Source organism: Cetorhinus maximus, chromosome 1, assembly GCF_964194155.1.
Source record: "Cetorhinus maximus chromosome 1, sCetMax3.hap1.1, whole genome shotgun sequence".
Lineage (NCBI taxonomy): Eukaryota > Metazoa > Chordata > Chondrichthyes > Lamniformes > Cetorhinidae > Cetorhinus > Cetorhinus maximus.
The window spans coordinates 114,793,004-114,810,436 of record NC_135879.1 but is presented as its reverse complement, the minus strand read 5'-3'; the positions used below and the strand labels follow the sequence as shown (position 1 = coordinate 114,810,436).

At 43.2% G+C, this 17,433-nt stretch overlaps 1 protein-coding gene across 2 annotated transcripts in view; it reads left to right on the top strand.

Annotated features, from left to right (window-relative positions):
* The window catches only part of ppargc1a (peroxisome proliferator-activated receptor gamma, coactivator 1 alpha), a 163,264-nt gene that overhangs the window by 132,587 nt on the left and 13,244 nt on the right, over positions 1–17,433 (top strand). The window contains exons 10-12 of one of the 2 annotated variants that reach the window (XM_078545718.1): positions 768–888; positions 986–1,107; positions 2,811–2,962. In XM_078545718.1, the coding sequence (XP_078401844.1) occupies positions 768–888; positions 986–1,107; positions 2,811–2,962 (395 nt within the window). The remainder of the gene's footprint in view (positions 1–767; positions 889–985; positions 1,108–2,810; positions 2,963–17,433) is intronic. The other variant, XM_078545729.1, reaches the window with a different exon arrangement.

The following is a 17,433-nucleotide window of genomic DNA, read 5'->3' as shown; positions in this document are numbered from 1 at the left end:
GTTCAATAGGGCAAGAAAAGAGTCAGGAGCCCCAAATCTGGGTCTTTTTTTTAACAAAAAGTTTCAGTTATGCCACCCCTCACCCCCCCCCCCCCCCCCAATCTTTACAAGGGGCTAAGGGAGCTGTAATTGGAAAGGATGAGCTCAGCATCCCCACCCCACTCCTCCAACTAGCTGGTGAGCACCAGAGTTGGAGGCAGCATGGGATAAACAGGGCCCCAGGATGCACCTGTTAGTGCACGGGTGCCCACCAGCTGTGAGCAAGTAAAATCTCTTCCCACTGTCCTCGCAAGTTCTTACAGGGTCAGTGCTGGAGGGCACCAGCTGGTTCCAATCACAAGGTAACTGCTGGGATTGTAGCTTGTGAACTTTCGCCATGGTCCTTTGAGGAATACTTACCCCTTAGTTCGAAGTTCAAGGAAAAATCACATTACAAAAGCTGCTATATATTTCAAAGGTCACTCTGAAGGTTTATCCCCGGGAATTTCCTCGTGGCATCTTACACTCCACTGCTGTAACTTTATCGTATTTTTAGTTTATGCATGCAAACATGCAAGTTATGTTGGCTGAGTGGGAGAAACCCCAAGGAAATTCATTCCCACTGTGAGTATCTAATCCGGCTTTGAAACATACTGAATTTTCTGAGATTCAGTAAGAAATTTTTGGAATGGGGAAAGCCTATTAATGTCAAATGAATGTTTCTATATAAAACACTGCATGCACAATTCTGACTGTTATCATTTTTCATTTGTTTTCAATTTCTTCAGGTATGACAGCTATGAGGAATATGAAAATGAAAGGCTTAAGAGAGAGGAATATCGAAGAGACTATGAGAAACGTGAATTTGAAAGGGCAAAGCAAAGGGAACGTCAAAGGCAAAAGGCAATTGTAAGCATTGTAGTAGCTTTTATTCTAATTTAGATATGCTGTAAATGTAGGAAACGTAACTTTTTGACTTTCAACGATATTTTTAAAATCTCTCCAGGAGGAACGCCGTGTTATTTATGTGGGAAAAGTCAGAGGTGACATAACACGTACAGAACTGAAGAGGCGCTTTGAAGTTTTTGGTGAAATCGAAGAATGCACTGTCCATTTGCGTGAAGATGGGTAAAGTTACAAATGGCTACATTTTACATAGTAAATGTGCTCCTGAATAACCAAAATCTGGTTTTCACATAGTAGATAATAGAACTATTGTAGAACCTCAGACATAGTAAAAACAAAATGGACCTGGAAAGGTGTCCATAATTTTAGAGTGTAAGTGTGACTGACATTGACTTATGAGTGACTAACCGGCAGAGCATGCCCTCCTGTCATCTGTGCCCATGGCCTCATTTACATGAAGATGCTGAGATGTGGGACACCAAACATGCCTCCCCAGTACAGCTTTCCCGATTAAGGTTGACTAACATTGAGGGAACTTGGCTGCCTTCAAGGTAAGTGCTTGGGTTACAACTGTGGAGGGTGAGGCCTTGGTGGCTACGACCAAGATTAAATTTATGTGGCCAGGAGAAGCACTGTTGCTCCTTAGGCAACATCAAAATAATATCAACCATATCTTGACTGGGCTCTTCAGCTTCATCATTGTGGAAATGGTTGGAATATTCATGGAGCATGCTCCAACTATTTCCAATGTAAAATACAAATTGGGGTTCTAGGACACCAATTTGCATTTTGAAGTGGATCTACCACCTGAAGTAGACAGATGTTTTGGGCATCCAGTGGTTGTTCTCTTTCAAAATGGTGGCAGTTGCATTGTCAGGGTTAATAAGGCTACCGACCTACTGACCCCTTTTAATGCCAGACAAAACAAGTTAAAGCTGACCTAGAGTGTATAGCTTAAAAAGAAACCTTGGTTATTCAGTTTATTCCATATTCCACGTCACTATTCAAAAAAGGAGAGGGAGTTCTCCCAGTGTTCTGTTGAAACCCCTCTGAAACCCCTCTCTCAATCATTTTGACCGAAAATAGAGTAAATGATCATTTATTTCATTGCTGTTTGTGGGATCTTTCCATTTGAAAAGTTGTTTCCATGTGTATAACTCACCCACTCCGGCGAGCTGCCCTACAGCCATTTAGTGCTCTGACAAAAGGACCTGCTGCCCCCATCTGAGGACGAAGTCCTGCTTTTGATTGGTTGGCAGCTCTCTGGTCCCAACAGGACCACTGGGAATATCCAGTCCCAAAGAAGAAGAGCCAGGAGCTGGATGAAAGGTAAATTGGGGTGGTTCTCGGCAGGGTCAGGGTGAGGAGACGGGAGCTGGGGTGCACAGGGGACATCCGGGGTGCGGTGGTGGCAGACCTTGGGGGAGGCCCTCCATTTGGAAAAGGGGGTTCGTGAAGGAGGCACTACCCCATTTCCTTCCCAAGGCCCAAGCAGGCTTACCTGCTGAGCTTCCCACCCATCGCCAACCTTCTCCCACCAGCTGAAAATTGCAGCTAGGTGGGAAGTGCCGTCAATTGGTGTGAGGGCAGACAGGCCGTCTGAGGCCTCACCTGCCAGCCATTAAATCATGGCCAAATCTTGGGGAGGCAAGTAAGCGGCGGGAAAGGCATCCACTCAATTTTGCGCACTTCCCCGGCTGAAAGCCCGGCTGTAAAAATTTGCCCCATTTTTGCCTTGCCAAAGCAATTCAAAGTGACCCATTATATGTGAAAAACTTTAAGATGTTCCTACATTGAATCAAGACTTCCTTTCTTTAATGTCTGATAGATGGAAGTCCACTGGATTATATTATGCATCTAATGTATGATTTGCGAGGTTGGCCGCAATGAGTGACATTCATTATTGTTGCTCCAACTCTTTTCAGTGACAACTATGGTTTCATCACTTATCGTTACACCTGTGATGCATTTGCTGCGCTTGAGAATGGACACACTTTGCGAAGATCTAATGAGCCCTCTTTTGAATTGTGCTTTGGTGGCCGTAGACAGTTCTACAAGTCAAACTATGCAGATCTAGGTGAGATTGCATTACAACACAGTTTCTCTTATGTTTTCAAAGACAATATAGGCATCTGAACTAAGCATAGTTTTGAATCACTATTAATTTCTTGAAAGTTTGATTTAATTATTCATAAATGCATGTTTAGCCAAGATCATAAATTCTTACATTCGCAATAGAAAATCATAATAACTCACTGGGAATTTCTATAGCCTTGCAACCTGGGCAAAAATGATTTCATATCTAGGCTTGGCATATGTCAAAACTTGACTCACATGGTGAGTACACTTACACATGTTAGCACGCAAAATCTTAGAATGCCATAAAAATCTAACAATAATTTAATGTTACTAGTTAATTGGAGCAGGGCTAAGTTTTCACTTATGAAGCAAGATTTAGGAAAGGCACATTGTGCTTTGCTGTTGGACAAGAATAATTGTGATAATAGTGGGAAAATTACGTTTTTATTTCAGAGATGAAGGATAAGAATTCCATCTTTATGGCCCTAGGAATAAAAGGAGTGTTCTAGATAAAGTGAAACTTAAATGGCTAATTTAGGATAGTCATAGGAAAATTAATCTCCAGAAAGTATTCAATTATGTATGAAAGGATCATTTGTCAAGGGGCTAAGGATAAGTTTGAAAATCAGCTGGCAATAACTAAAGCCAATATTAGGAATGTGGGTGATCATCATATTGATCGCAAGGCTTTTGTTGGGAGTCAGAGAATAACCAAGAACTCTATTGGTCCTTTGAGGAGTTGTCAGGATAGGTTATGTGTGAGCATAAGGATATGCTAGTAAGCAAAATGGATTAGGACAAAAATTTTGTGCATCGAGCAGTGCAATTCCAGCACAGAAGTGCAGGAGATGGGCAAGAAATTGTGCCAGGATCCAGAAATGAGGGGTTCTGGTCACTGCTGGGGCTTCAGATCCAGGATTTGTAAGCCACTGATTGAAGTTTCTGAGATGATTTGTTGGTACAGAACCTGAGTCCATAGTTCATCCCAAACATGGGCCGTGATGTCAGAGGAGTTGAGTTCACAGGAATTCCTTTGCCTGGCCTGGACCACAGCAAGCAGCCTGTATAACTAGGCCTGAATTTTCATAAAGACAGAGAGCCTCTCCGTTGATGTGAAAATGGTGGTGAAGGCCTGGACCTGGAAGTCCAGCCCCCAGCACCTACCAGCTGCACACGTAAAAGTGCAGCTTCCTCAGGCTGATTTGATTTTCGATAGTGGGATGTCCATAACGTGACTTGTGCACTTTAGACCTGGTAGGAGAAGTTCTAAAGCTGCCAGGGTTCTTTGGAGTGACGGGGTACCCTTTTAAAGAGGTAAGGTACCCTTTTGGATATGGTCCTGGGACACATTTTGGGGAGATCAGATGTCTTTTGAGAGAAGTAAGGTGATCTTTAGGATTGTTAAACGTAGACAGCAATAACAGGCAATGGCCATCTCCAACAAGAATGCCTTTGACATTCAATGGCATTACCATCGCTGAATCCCCCACTATCAACATTCTGGGGGTTACCATTTACTAGAAACTGAACTTGACTAGCCATATAAATACTGTGGCTACAAGAGCAGGTCAGAGGCTAGGAATCCTGCAGTGAGTAACTCACCTCCTGACTCCATAAAGCCTGTCCATCATCTACAAGGCACAAGTCAGGACTGTGATGGAAAACTGCCCACTTGCCTGAATAAATGTAGCTCCAACAGCACACAAAAAGCTTGACACCATCCAGGACAAAGCAGCCCGCTTGATTGGCACCCCATTCACAAACATTCACTCCCTCCACCACCGACGCACAGTTGCAGCAGTGTGTACCATCTACAAGAAGCACTGCAGCAACTCACCAAGGCTTCTTAGACAGCACCTTCCAAACTTATGACTATTGCTATCTAGAAGGACAAGGGCAGCAGACACACGGGAACACCACCACCTGAAAGTACCCTTCCAAGCCACTCACCATCCTGACTTGGAAATATATCGCCGTTCCTTCACTGTCGCTGGGTCAAAATCCTGGAACTCCCTCCCTAACAGTACTGTGGGTGTACCTACACCACATGGACTGCAGCTGTTCAAGAAGGCAGCTCACCACCACTTCTCAAAGGCAATTAGGTATGGGCAATAAATGCTGGCCTAAACAGTGACGCCCACACCCCATGAATGAATAAAAAAAAACATGAATGTGCCAAAAAAAGTGTATATACTCATTGGAACTGTCAAGCTCATTGGAACTGTCAAAAGGAGTAGTCTAAAGGAGATGTCCAAAGGAGATGTCCAAAGCAGCTGTCAAAAGGAACTGTCAACAGAGCTTTCAAAGGGAGCTGGCAAAGGGTCAAGCCATTAAGGTATTTAAAACTGCTGCCCTTTAAATGCTTAAAAATTATCTGCAGCGTTTAAAACAAAAATCAGTGCTTGCTATCTCACTCTGTCTGTTGACGTAAGCATGAGGGTTATCATTAAATAATTAGTGCTGCATGACTGATTTCACAACCTTTCATTGTCCCAGTGGGGTGCCTGTCAGTTCACAGTTTGATTGACAGCTCCAGGTGATTATAAACTCTTTGCAGCGGGACACTGAATTCCAGTGCTTGTTTTTATAAGGGATTAAGGGAAGTTTAATGTCGTAAATGGTTTTTTATCAATGAGAGTTTTTTTAAAATAGTGAATTCGCCAATAGACACTAAGAATTTATTTAATCTCAGCATGGGTCCTGAAGTCTGCCCATTGTGAATACTGGGTGAATGGTAGGTGTAAAGGCAAAGGATGGGGGGCATGGGATGGCATGCATTGGCACTAATTGGCATATGCCCTATAAAGGGCCATGGGAGGTGGGCAGAGGGGCATCTTTGGCCTGGATGATGTGAAGGGCCACAGGGGTTGGGCAGAGGGGCATAGATTGGTCTGGGAGTAAGAGGGGGCATGGGGTTGGGTGGAGGAGCGTAGCTTGACATGGAGGGTATGAGGAGCTATAGGGTGTGGGTGGAGGGGTATAGGTTGGCATGAGGGGTATGGGACACCATGGGAGGTGTGGCTACAGGGGCATAGGTTGGTAAGGAGAGTATGAAGGGCCAGGTGGTGGGTGGGTGGCATGAGATGGCATGGTTTGGCATGGATGGAGCACAGGTGAGTGAGTGGGTCCGAGGGCTGGGGGTCTGTTTTTGCCTTTTTTCCCCCTTGCTTCAACAAAGTGGTAGTGTACTGAGGCATGTCTTCCGCCCAGGCTACCTCCAAACCCAGCAGCCTCTGCATTGTTTCCAGTGTCACAGGACTGAGCCTCAGTTCAATAATATGACAGGTATGGGGGCCAGTTCTATGATCTGGTCTGTATCCACAAAGAAATCTCTGACATTGCAAGGAAATTATTTCTCTTGTAAAGAGGACAAGGTGTTTGTTTTAAACCACTGGTCCTGATAGGGCCACTAGTTGAAGGACTTGTGGATGTTCAGCACTGAATTACCCACGCTCCCTTTTTTGGCCAGTTAATCCAGATGATGTAGGTGGGTTTCAGGTATATTTAGATAAGATAGGTGAATGCATTTATGTGCAGCAGACTAAAAATAATATGGAGAGTGTAATGATATTCATTTGGATCTGAAATTCCGGCCATGTCTGCATCATTCAGGGTACCGTTAAGGGATGAAGAGAAAGAGTGGGGATAGTAGCTGATCACTTATAGAAGGTGTGAGACGGCTTTAGGGAAAGCCAATAGAGTTTTAGGTTGTTCTAGCACCTTTGAGTACAAATCAACTTAGATTCTAACAAAGTGCCCACACCCACTGTAATAAACTTAATTGCAAATGGTATTCAGACTCATTACTTAATGCTTTTGTGTTGTATACACAAACCATGCCAATGAGAACATAATTTAAACAGCAATTACAATAGCAATTTTAAAATATTTCCTTAATGGTTAGAAGCACAAAAAAAATCACATTTATTCTTACTTAAAAACAGAGTTGTGGGATATTTATATATTTTGGAGAAGGTGGCCAAACATGGTGAGGGTGAAATGAATGTAGATTTTAGTCCTTTGCCTGATAGGTCACACTGTGTTGGAGAGTGAACAATGAAGGATGCGTGAAGTTCATTTTAGGGTTCAAGTTTGAGGTGAAAATACTCTAATAGGAGTGTCATAGAAGTGAAAAAAAAATGAATGAGATGAAGATGCTTGACTCTTTCCATGAGTTCTGTACACTTTGCCCCATAATCGGCTCCATCCTGTCTATTTAATCCCATTGAAGGAAAATTTTGCTTAAATACTGTTCCCCAAAAGTGAACAAGCAAATTATTCAATAAAAGCAAAATACCGTGGATGCTGGAGATCTGGAAAAAAAACAGAAAGTGCTGGAAAAACTCAGCAGGCCTGACAGCATCTTGAGTCCAATATGATTCTTCTTCAGGACTGCAAATTATTCATCTGTGATCACTTCTGCACAATTACTGGATTCTAGTTAGCAGTCTTCGACAATTGCCCTCAATCCCAGAAAAAAGAGGAATATCAGTGGCAAAATAGGCAGATTTCAGAGAAATGGGAGGGATCTTGAGGAGTGCAGTAGACAGGGAATCTCACAGTCACAGTATAGGTGGCTTGTGGAGGAGAGGAAATTTTGGAGGCTATGGCCTGGATTTCAACCTTGAGAGGAATTCTGTTCAGGTGTGAAAAGCTGTTGTGAGGTCGGGAAACCCAGAAGAATGGGTTTCCCAAATGTCCTGCAGAATTTAACTGCAGGGCTTCTTTAAATGGGGTTCCTTCCCACATGCAGCCTGACTGATAGGCTGGAGACCTTTCAGGCAGGAATCTTGCTTCACAGAGCCAAAGCTTAAGTGAGCAGGTAGATATCCTTGAGGAGTGAAAGAGATCATGTGGTGTTCTGGATCTCCAGGGGTGGAGGGTTCAAATTGCATGGCTGTGTCAGGTGGGTCAGCTATGGCATAGTTGGCAGTACTCTCATCTCTGAGTCAGAAGGTTCAAGCCCCACTCCGGGACGTGAGCACAACAATCTACGGTGAAGTACTAAGGATTGCAGCACTGTCAGAGATGCTATCTTTAGGATTAGGTATTAAACTGAAGCTCTGCCTACCACATCAGGTGGACCTATAAAATTACATGGCACTAATTTGAACAAGAGCAAGGGAATTATCCCCAGCAATCTGACTAATACTTGTCCCTCAATTAGCATCACAAAAAACAGATTATCTGGCCATTATCACATTGCTATCTGTGGGAGTTTTCAAGGGAGTGTGTGGGAGTGTGCAAATTAGCTACCTTGTTTCCTACATTACAATGGTGGCTACACTGCAGAAATACTTAATTGGCTGTAAAGCGCTTTGGGGCATCTGTTGGTTGTAAAAGTTTTTTAATTCTTTCATGGGATGTGTCCGCCAGTGGCTAGGCCAGCATTTCTTGCCATCCATAATTTCCCTTGAGAAGGTGGTGGTGAGCTACCTTCTTGAACTGCTGTAGTCCATGTGTGTAGGTACACCCACAGTGCTATTAGGGAGGGAGTTTCAGGAGTTTGACTCTGTGACAGTGAAGGAACGGCGATATATTTCCATGTCAGGATGTTGAGTGGCTTGGAGGGAATGTTCCAGGTGGTGATGTTCCCATTTGTCTGCTGCCCTTGTCCTTCCAGATGGTAGTGGTTGTGAGTTTGGATGATGCTGTCTAAGGTGCCTTGGTGAATTGCTGCAGTGCATCTTGTAGATGGTACACACTGCTGCCACTTTGCGTCGGTGATAGAGGGAGTGAATGTGTGTGGATGAGGTGCCAATCCAGTGGGCTGCTTTGTCTAGAACAGTGTTAAGCTTCTTGAGTGTTTTTGGAGCTGCACTCATCCAGGCAAGTGGACAGTATTCCATCACACTCCTGACTTGTGCCTTGTAGATGGTGGACAGGCTTTGGGGAGTCAGGAGGTGAGTTACTCACTGCAGGATTCCTAGCCTCTGACCTGCCCTTGTAGCCACAGTATTTATATGGCTAGTCCATTTCAATGTCTGGTCAATGGTATTCCCCCAGGATGTTTATAGTGGGGGATTTAGTGATGGTAATGCCATTGAATGTCAAAGGGCGATGGTTGGATTCTCTCTTGTTGGAGATGGTCATTGCCTGGCACTTGTGTGGCACGAATGTTACTTGCCATTTGTCAACCCAAGCCTGGATATTGTCCATATTTTGCTGCATTTGGACATGAACTGCTTCAGTGTTTGAGGAGTCATGAATGGTGCTGAACATTGTGCAATCATCAGCGAACATCCCCATTTTTCTGACCTTATAATGGAAAGGCGGTCATTGATGAAGCAGCTGAAGATGGTTGGGCCTAGGACACTACCCTGAGGAACTCCTGCTGTGATGCCCTGGAACTGAGTTGATTAACCCCCAACAACCACAAACCATCTTCCTTTGTATGACTCCAGCCAATGGAGAGTTTTCACCCTGATTCCTGTTGACTCCAGTTATGCTAGGGCTCCTTGATGCCACACTGGGTCAAATGCTGCCTTGATGTCAAGGACAGTCACTCTCACTTCTGGAGTTCAGCTCTTTTGCCCATTTTTGAACCAAGGCGGTAATGAGGTTTTATATAAATTCAAGACTTCCTTGCTTTTAGGTGTATCCCAATTACAGGATGGTGTTTCTGATGGTAATATTGGGACTAGTGTGTTTTTCTCTTTTGTCATGTGGCTCACAGTGACGTATATGGAAGTTCACGACGGAACATTTATTGTCACTTGTTTCAGAATTTTAGCCAAGTTTTTGAGTATTTTCTTCTTCTCCAGTTGTTTTTCGAGCTTATGAATCTTTTTATTCAGCTCAGTAACTACTCTGGTAAGTTGAGTTGTTTTTGTTTCAGAGTTATCTGCAGAACCTTTGCATAAGTTTGACATCTTCACCTGGGCATTCAGTTCCATCCGGAATCTTTCTTCCATGGTCAATGACTGCTCCTTAGACTAGTTAGACCTTCAATCAGTTCCATAGAATTCACCATTTCTGCTTTTAAAGTCTGGATTTGTACTTCCATACTCCATATCTCATCCTTCATGTTGTTCAGATTGGACCAAAGTTCATGAAGTTAATCAATTTTGGTTGTTAATTCTGCTTTCAAGAAACTGTTCTGATTCATCTGATCCTTCTCCTGTTTTTGTTTTCTTTACTCTTTCATGGGATGTGGGCATCACTGGCAAAGGCCAGCATTTGTTGCCATCCCTAATTGCCCCTAAAATGAATGGCTTGCCACATCATTTCAGAGGGCAGTAAAGAGGCAACCACATTACTGTGGATTTGGAGTCACATGTAGGTCAGACCAAGTAAGGATAATTAGATTTCCTTCCCTAAAAGACATCAGTGATCCAGATAGGTTTTATGACAATCAACAATAGTTTTATGGTCATTATCACTGAGACTAGCTTTTTAATTCCAAATTATCCTTGTTCCCCAAAGCATTAGCCAGGGCTTCTGGATTACTAATCCTGTGACATTACCACTACGCCACCCTCTCCTGAGGCACTTTGCACAGTGCTTGCTAGAAACTTCTGATGCTTGAAGTTTATTAAGTTTTAATCGAAGATCCATTTTGTCAAATTTGTTTCTACAAGTTCATCATTTAAGCATCTCAAGTCCTCTTTCAAGTGTTCTATTTCCTGTGAGCAACATTCCAATGTTCTCATTGGTTCTCATTTTTCCTTATTGAGCACATCTTTCATATGTGAAAGTTGATTCCTTGTACTGATCAGTTTTTCCTTGGCGGAGTATAATTCCTCTGTGCTGTTGTTCAAGCTTACATTTTGTACTTGTGCTTCTGCTAATTATTTTTGAGACTCCTCATACTCTTTTGTGAGAGCTTCTACTTTGCCTTGCCATTCTAGGTTATTGATTTTTATCTCTTCATATATCTCTTAGGTAATGTAATGTCTTTCAAAGTTTTCTTCCAAGTGTCCAACTATTTTCTTCAGCTCTATAGTCTCTTTCTTGTATCTCTGTGACACCTCAAAATTTTGTTTGTTCATATCTTGAACAGTTTAGTTCATTGACGACTTTAGTGTCTCATACGTTTTCAAGGGAATATACTCAGCTTGAATCTTGAGTTTCAAATCTTCCCACTCAGTTCTGATATGAACATGTTACAACCTTATTTCATTTTCTTTTTGCAGGGTTTGTTTATTTTGGGTTTTGTTAGATAACTTTCCTTCATTAACAGCCAGCTGCTTGCTCTGTAGTGTCACCTTTTTTTTTAGAATTCATTCATGGGAAACAGGCATCACTGACTAGGCCAGCATTTATTGTCCATCCCTAAGAGTCAACCACATTGCTGTGGGTCTGGAGTCACATGTAGGCCAGACCAGGTAAGGATGACAGATTTCCTTCCCTAAAGGACATTAGTGAACCAGATGGGTTTTCATGACAATCAACAATGGTTTCATGGTCATCATCAGACTTTTAATTCTAGTTTTTTTATTGAATTCAAATTCCACCATCTGCTGTGGCAGGATTCGAACCTGGGTCCCCAGAGCATTACCCTGGGTCGCTGGATCACTAATCCAGCAACAATACCACTACGCCATTGCCTCCCTTGCTGTTGCCGTTCAGGTAATCTGTCAGAATTTCCAAAAATATATATTTTTTAGACTTAAAGAAAGTTCCCTGCCTCTCAAGCACCCTTTTGTGGTTTACTGGAGTATTGTCTTTTACCCTTTTGGCGCTTTACTGGGGGTTTTCTGGGCTTCCTTTTAAGCTCTCTGCACTCCACAATTTGAAGATCAAAATATTCATCAAAGGCTTTTAATATTTCATTGAAGCTGGTTGAGGATTAATCAATGCACCACGTTAAGATTACTTCATTTGCAAGTTCACCAAACCAGTAGAAAAAGGAATTAATCTGAACTTTTTCTGACTTTCTACTGGGAGCTTATGTACTCCAATAGTTTAAAAATCCTCTTCTCCAGGATGCCCAATTTTCCGTTAGGTTTGGCCTTTGGATGAATCCAAACTGATCTGGTAGATTGGAATTTTGATCCATGGTTAAATCATTTTAAAGTGTAGGTTCAGCTTTAATAAATTGCTGAAATTCAAGATGGCGCTGCTGTCCATTTGAAGACAAAGGATTTACCTGTGCTTGCCCGTTTTGGTGGGCCCATGCTACATTAGCACTCACACCCAGCGTTGAAAGAATTGTAAACGATGGCTGCTTAGATCAACTAGCTGCAGACTTCTCCGTTTCAAGGATATGCTTTAGGGTCAGGAAAGCCTTGAATCCTGGACTTTGCTGGTCTTTAAAGCTGATTACGTAGTTGTGATTCTTTTGAATGAATGAATGAATTAATTTTTTCTTCTTTTTGGAGTGAGCTCAAACTGACTTGGGAATCTGGTTATTCCAATTTTAAATGGCAATTTCTGACCACTGAACTATTTAATAGTTTCTCAGGACTGGCTGTATCCTGGAATTTAAAAGTTTTAGCGTGCCCCTGATGGGTCTGCTGACTCTGCACACTGGGAAGCTAGACTTCCAAGAGATTCCATGGAGTCTTCTGCCGCCTGAGGAATTTTAAACTTCTGCCTTCAGCTTCCAAGGCTTCCTTTGGAGCTGTTCCCTAGTGATTTTTCTCTGCGCTCCTGGAGCTTTTCTTCAGGTCAGAATGCTTCTTCAAATTTTTCTTCAGTCTTGCAAGATTTTAGTTTTTCTCTGCACTTTTTGTGAGGCTTTGTGTTTTTCCATTCGCTGCCACCATGTTGTATGGTGTACCATTCAGTGGGTCTTAATGAAGTGTTCATAGTCTTATGTAGGTTAACTATATGTATTATTAACTACAGAAACTATGTACACATATACAGTAAAGGATTCAAGCTAGGAGCTGGTTCCATGCTTGCTTGTGCACACGTTTCTGTCCCACACTAGACTGACCCCGAGGTTCGGGTCATGTGTTCTCTTACATCACTGTGTGGGTGGTACTGTACTCAGTCCCATGGTAACCCTAAATGTATCAGACCCTTACACTACAAGTATATTGTGGCCCTATATACAGCTAACTGTGCAAAACATTCAGGATTCTCAACTTCACATTGGTATGTTTCCGCTTGGCAGCAAAAACTCTACTGGATATAATAAATGACTTCCCTGAGTTTGTGTCATATGAATATGGGGGAATGGGGGTAGTCTCGCTCCACTGGAACTCAGCCTGGAAATGGACCATCCAGGGGAGTTGTAAGGTAGTAAAATATTACCTATTCAATGACTACAAAACCAAGACTGTACTTACAGATGGTTTTACTTTCATTAATATTCTATGCTCCTCTATTCTGCTCCTGATGAGGCTGAATCCTTGTTGTGATACATTTTCTTGGTGCCAGGCAGCATCTGGTACCTGACACTCATCATTATTCCAATAATTAATAATTTCTGTGCGTCCCTGCACCGGGTTGATAGTCAGTGGACACCAAGACTGAAAATAGTGAAATATTAAGGGTCTAGCAAGAACTAAGAACTTAAGTCCATATAAGTCCGTATAAGTGAAGAACTAGTACTACAGAAATTAATGGGACTAACTGGCGACAAATCCCCCAGACCTGATGACCTCGATTCTAGGGCTTTATAAGAGGTAGCTGCAGAGATAGTGGATGCATTGATTTTGACCTTCCAGCATTCCTTAGGTTCTAGAACAGTTCCCAAAGATTGGAAGACAGAAAACATAATTAAGAAAGGAGGAAGAGGGAAAACATGGAACTGTGGGCCAGTTAGCATAATATCAGTAGTTGGCAAAATACCAAGGGCAGCGTGTTCCCCCCCATTGAGGAGGGTTGTGTGGGGTGCAGGCGCTGCCGGCGGGCGGATTCCCGATCGGCGCCCCCAGTTGGGGGTGCAGCACCATTTTACGTGGGCAGGCCAGTGACACTGTCACATGAGCAGGGACATGTCAATTACTTTTATTTTAAAAATTTTATACACATTTTAAATCCCTCATGAAACCTCATCCCGCTCGTGGATGGGGTTTCATGTTTTTTCTGAAGGCCACCTGGGCTCTTCACCTGCCTGCCAACCTTAAGGTTGGATGGGTAGGTCCATTAATTGGGTTAACTATTTTTTTAAAGGCCTTAAGTGGCCATTGACAGTACAGCGGGTGCACAGCCGTCTCTGGTGCGTGCCCGCCAAACCAAAGATTGAAATGACGCTTGGTGACGTCGGGACGCACGCCCGACGTCACCCCGAGTCATTTTACGTGTCAGCGAGTAGGCCTCACCCCTGCTCGCCGACCGGAAAATGCAGCCCCAAGAATCTGTTATGAAAGGTGTGATAACAGGACACTTGGAAAGTAAGTAAATGGAATTTTGGCATTTATTGCTAAAGGAATAGAGTATAAAAATAGGGAAGTGTTGTTGCAACTATACAAGGCGAGTACATGGTGAGACCGTGCCTGGAGTACTGTGCACAGTTTTGGTCCCTTTACTTGAGGAAGGATGTAGTTGCACTGGAGGCGGTTCAGAGGAGGTTCACTAGATTGATTCCAGTGATGCGGGGCTTGTCTTATGAGGAGAGATTGAGCAGTTTAGGCCTATACTCGCTGGAGTTTAGAAGGATGAGAGGAGATCTAATTGAGGTATATAAGATCCTAAAGGGGATAGAACAAAGTAGACGTGGAGAGGATGTTTCCCCTTCTGAGGCATTCTAGAACGAGAGGCCATAGTTTTAGGCTAAGGGGTGGTAGATTTAAATCTGAGATGAGGAGGAATTACTTTTCTCAAAGGGTCGTGAATCTGTGGAATTCACTACCTCAGAAGTGGATGCTGGGACGCTGAATACATTTAAGGAGGAGATAGACAGACTTTTAATTAGTAATGGGTTGAAAGATTATGGAGAGAGGGTGGGAAATTGGAGTTGAGGCCAAAATGAGATCAGCCATGATCATAATGAATGGCGGGGCAGGCTCGAGGGGCTGAATTGCCTACTCCTGCTCCTAGTTCTTATGTTCTTATGTAATAATATAATTAAGCAGAGTCAACACTGATGTATGAAAGGGTAATTGTGTTTGACAAATCTGTTTGAGATTTGTGAGGATGTAACTAGTAAGATGTATAAGGGGAACCAGTGGATGTCGTGTATTTAAACTTTCAAAAATCATTCAATAATGTCCCACACAAGAGGTTATTACATAAAATTAGGACTCATGGATTGGGATCCATGTATTAGCATGGATTGATGATGGGCTAATGAACAAAAATAGAGCAGGAATTAACAGGACATTTTTGGGTTGGTAGGCCGATCGTTGCAGTGTACCACAAGGAACAGTGCTTAAACCTTAGCTATTTACAATCTATATTAATGACTTAGATGAGGGGACTGAATATGACGTATCGAACTTTGCTGATGATACGAAGTTAGGTGGGAAAGTAAACAATGAGGAGGACACAAAAGGGCTGTAGAGGGATATAGACAGGTTGAGTGAGTGGGTAAGAGCATGGCAGATGGAATATATTGAGGTGAAGTGTGAAGTTATCCACTTTGGTAGGAAAAAAAGTAAAGAAACTGAATACTTTTTGAATGCTGAGAGGCTGGAAAATGCACTGAGAGTGACATGGGTGTTCTTAAAAATGAATCAAAGAAAGTTAACATTTCTTTGGTACAGCAAGAATTAGAAAGGCAAATGCTATGTCTCCTTTTATTTAAAAGGTTTTAGAATATAAGAGTAAAAGATTCTTACTAAATTATACAGGGTGTTAATGAGGTCACACCTGAAGTACTGTGTGCAGTTTTGTTCTCCTTACCTAAGTAAGGACATATTTGCTGTAGAGAGAATGCATCAAAGATTCATTAGGCTGGTTCCTAGGATTAGAAAAATTACTCTATGAGGCAGGATTGAGTAGAGTAGGTCTATGTATATATCCTGGAGTTATAGGAGATTGAGAGGTGATCTAATTGAATTTAACGTATAAAATTCTTGAAGGGCTTCACAAGGTAGATGCTGAGAAAATGTTTCCTCTGGCTAGGCAATCTAGCGCACAGGATCACAGTCTCAGAATAACGGGCCATTTAGGACTAAGAGGAGGAGAAATTTCTTCACTCAAAAGGCTTTAAATCTTTGGAAATTTTCTACCACAGAGAACTGTGGATGCTCAGCCATTGGCCTGAATTTTACACTCCTCCACCAATGGGTTTTTAGGCAGAGGTCGGGGTGGGTGGGGGAGCGTGAAATGGAAGGGACGTGATTCCCCCTGGGCTCCCAACCACAAAGCGATTTTACGCTAGGGCGGGCAAGGCCTCGGATGGGAAGCCCGCCCTTGCCCCAATTGAGTGGCTATTTAATTGGCTATTTCCCGCCCAGCCTCAATTCAACCTCTGTGGGGGAAGACCGAAATACATCATAGTTATATCCAGGGCGGAAGGTGGGAGGGGGGTGGGGTGGTGGTGGTGTCAGGGGGGCTTTGGTGCATCTCCATCAGAAGGCCCTTTCTGAAGTCAGGCATCCCCCTTAAGGTCTGGTGGCTTCTGGAATTCCCTACTCCCTGGGCCTCTTTCCCCCCAAGACCCCGATTGCCCGCCACGCACCGCGCGCCCCTCCCACCCCAGCCTTCCCTATCCTCCCAGCCCCAGAACCCCCTGAACTTACCTGGGCCTCTGGTTCCCAGACTTAGTTTCCAACATCTTTCTGAGCTTCCGTTTTTGTCCATTGCGGTGCTGTCAGTGCAGGGACTGGAGAGCTGCCAGCCAATCAGGATCCCTCTTGCAGCCAATAATGGTGCTGGGAGCTGCCGGCTAATCAGATTGGCTGGCAGCTCTTTAAGGCGGCTGAGGGGTAGAAGAGTTGCCTGCAGCTAAGTAACATTCTTTGGAGCATAAATTGGCTGTGGGGTGGTAGGCTTCGGCGGGGATGTGTTCCTTGCCAACTGTTTGGATGGTGGGAAATAAGACCTGCCATCCTAAATATTCAGGCCATTGAGTATATTCAAGTCAAAGGGAAAAGGCATAGCTTACTTGATCTCTCTTCATAGGACAAACTCCTTATCCCACGAACCAATCTAGTGAACCTTCGTTGCACTCCCTTTAGGACAGGTATGCCCTTTATGTCCTTTCAGTAAGAAGACTAACAATGCAAACAGTACTTCGGATGTGGCCTCACCAATGCTCTGTACAATTGATAGATTTTTGTGCACTAAGGGATTTAAGGGATATGGGGATAATGTGGGAATGGAATTGAGGTAGAAGACAAGGCATGATTGTGTTGGCAGGATGTTGGAGCAGGCCGGAAGGCCTACATCAGCTCCTATTTCTTATGATCTTATGACCTGCTGGGTTTCCACTGGCTACCTCAAAGTGCTGGGCATTTCAGTTAACTAGCCATTGGATATATCCCAGTCCTAATGCAGTCAACCATGTAAGAGGTTGTCTGAGAAAGGATGTCTAAGCGAAATGCATGTCTAATGTTGTTGGGGGATGACTATGGTGGTAGCTAATTTAAAGGGCATAAGTAAGTGCATTAGTCTCAAAATTCTGATCCA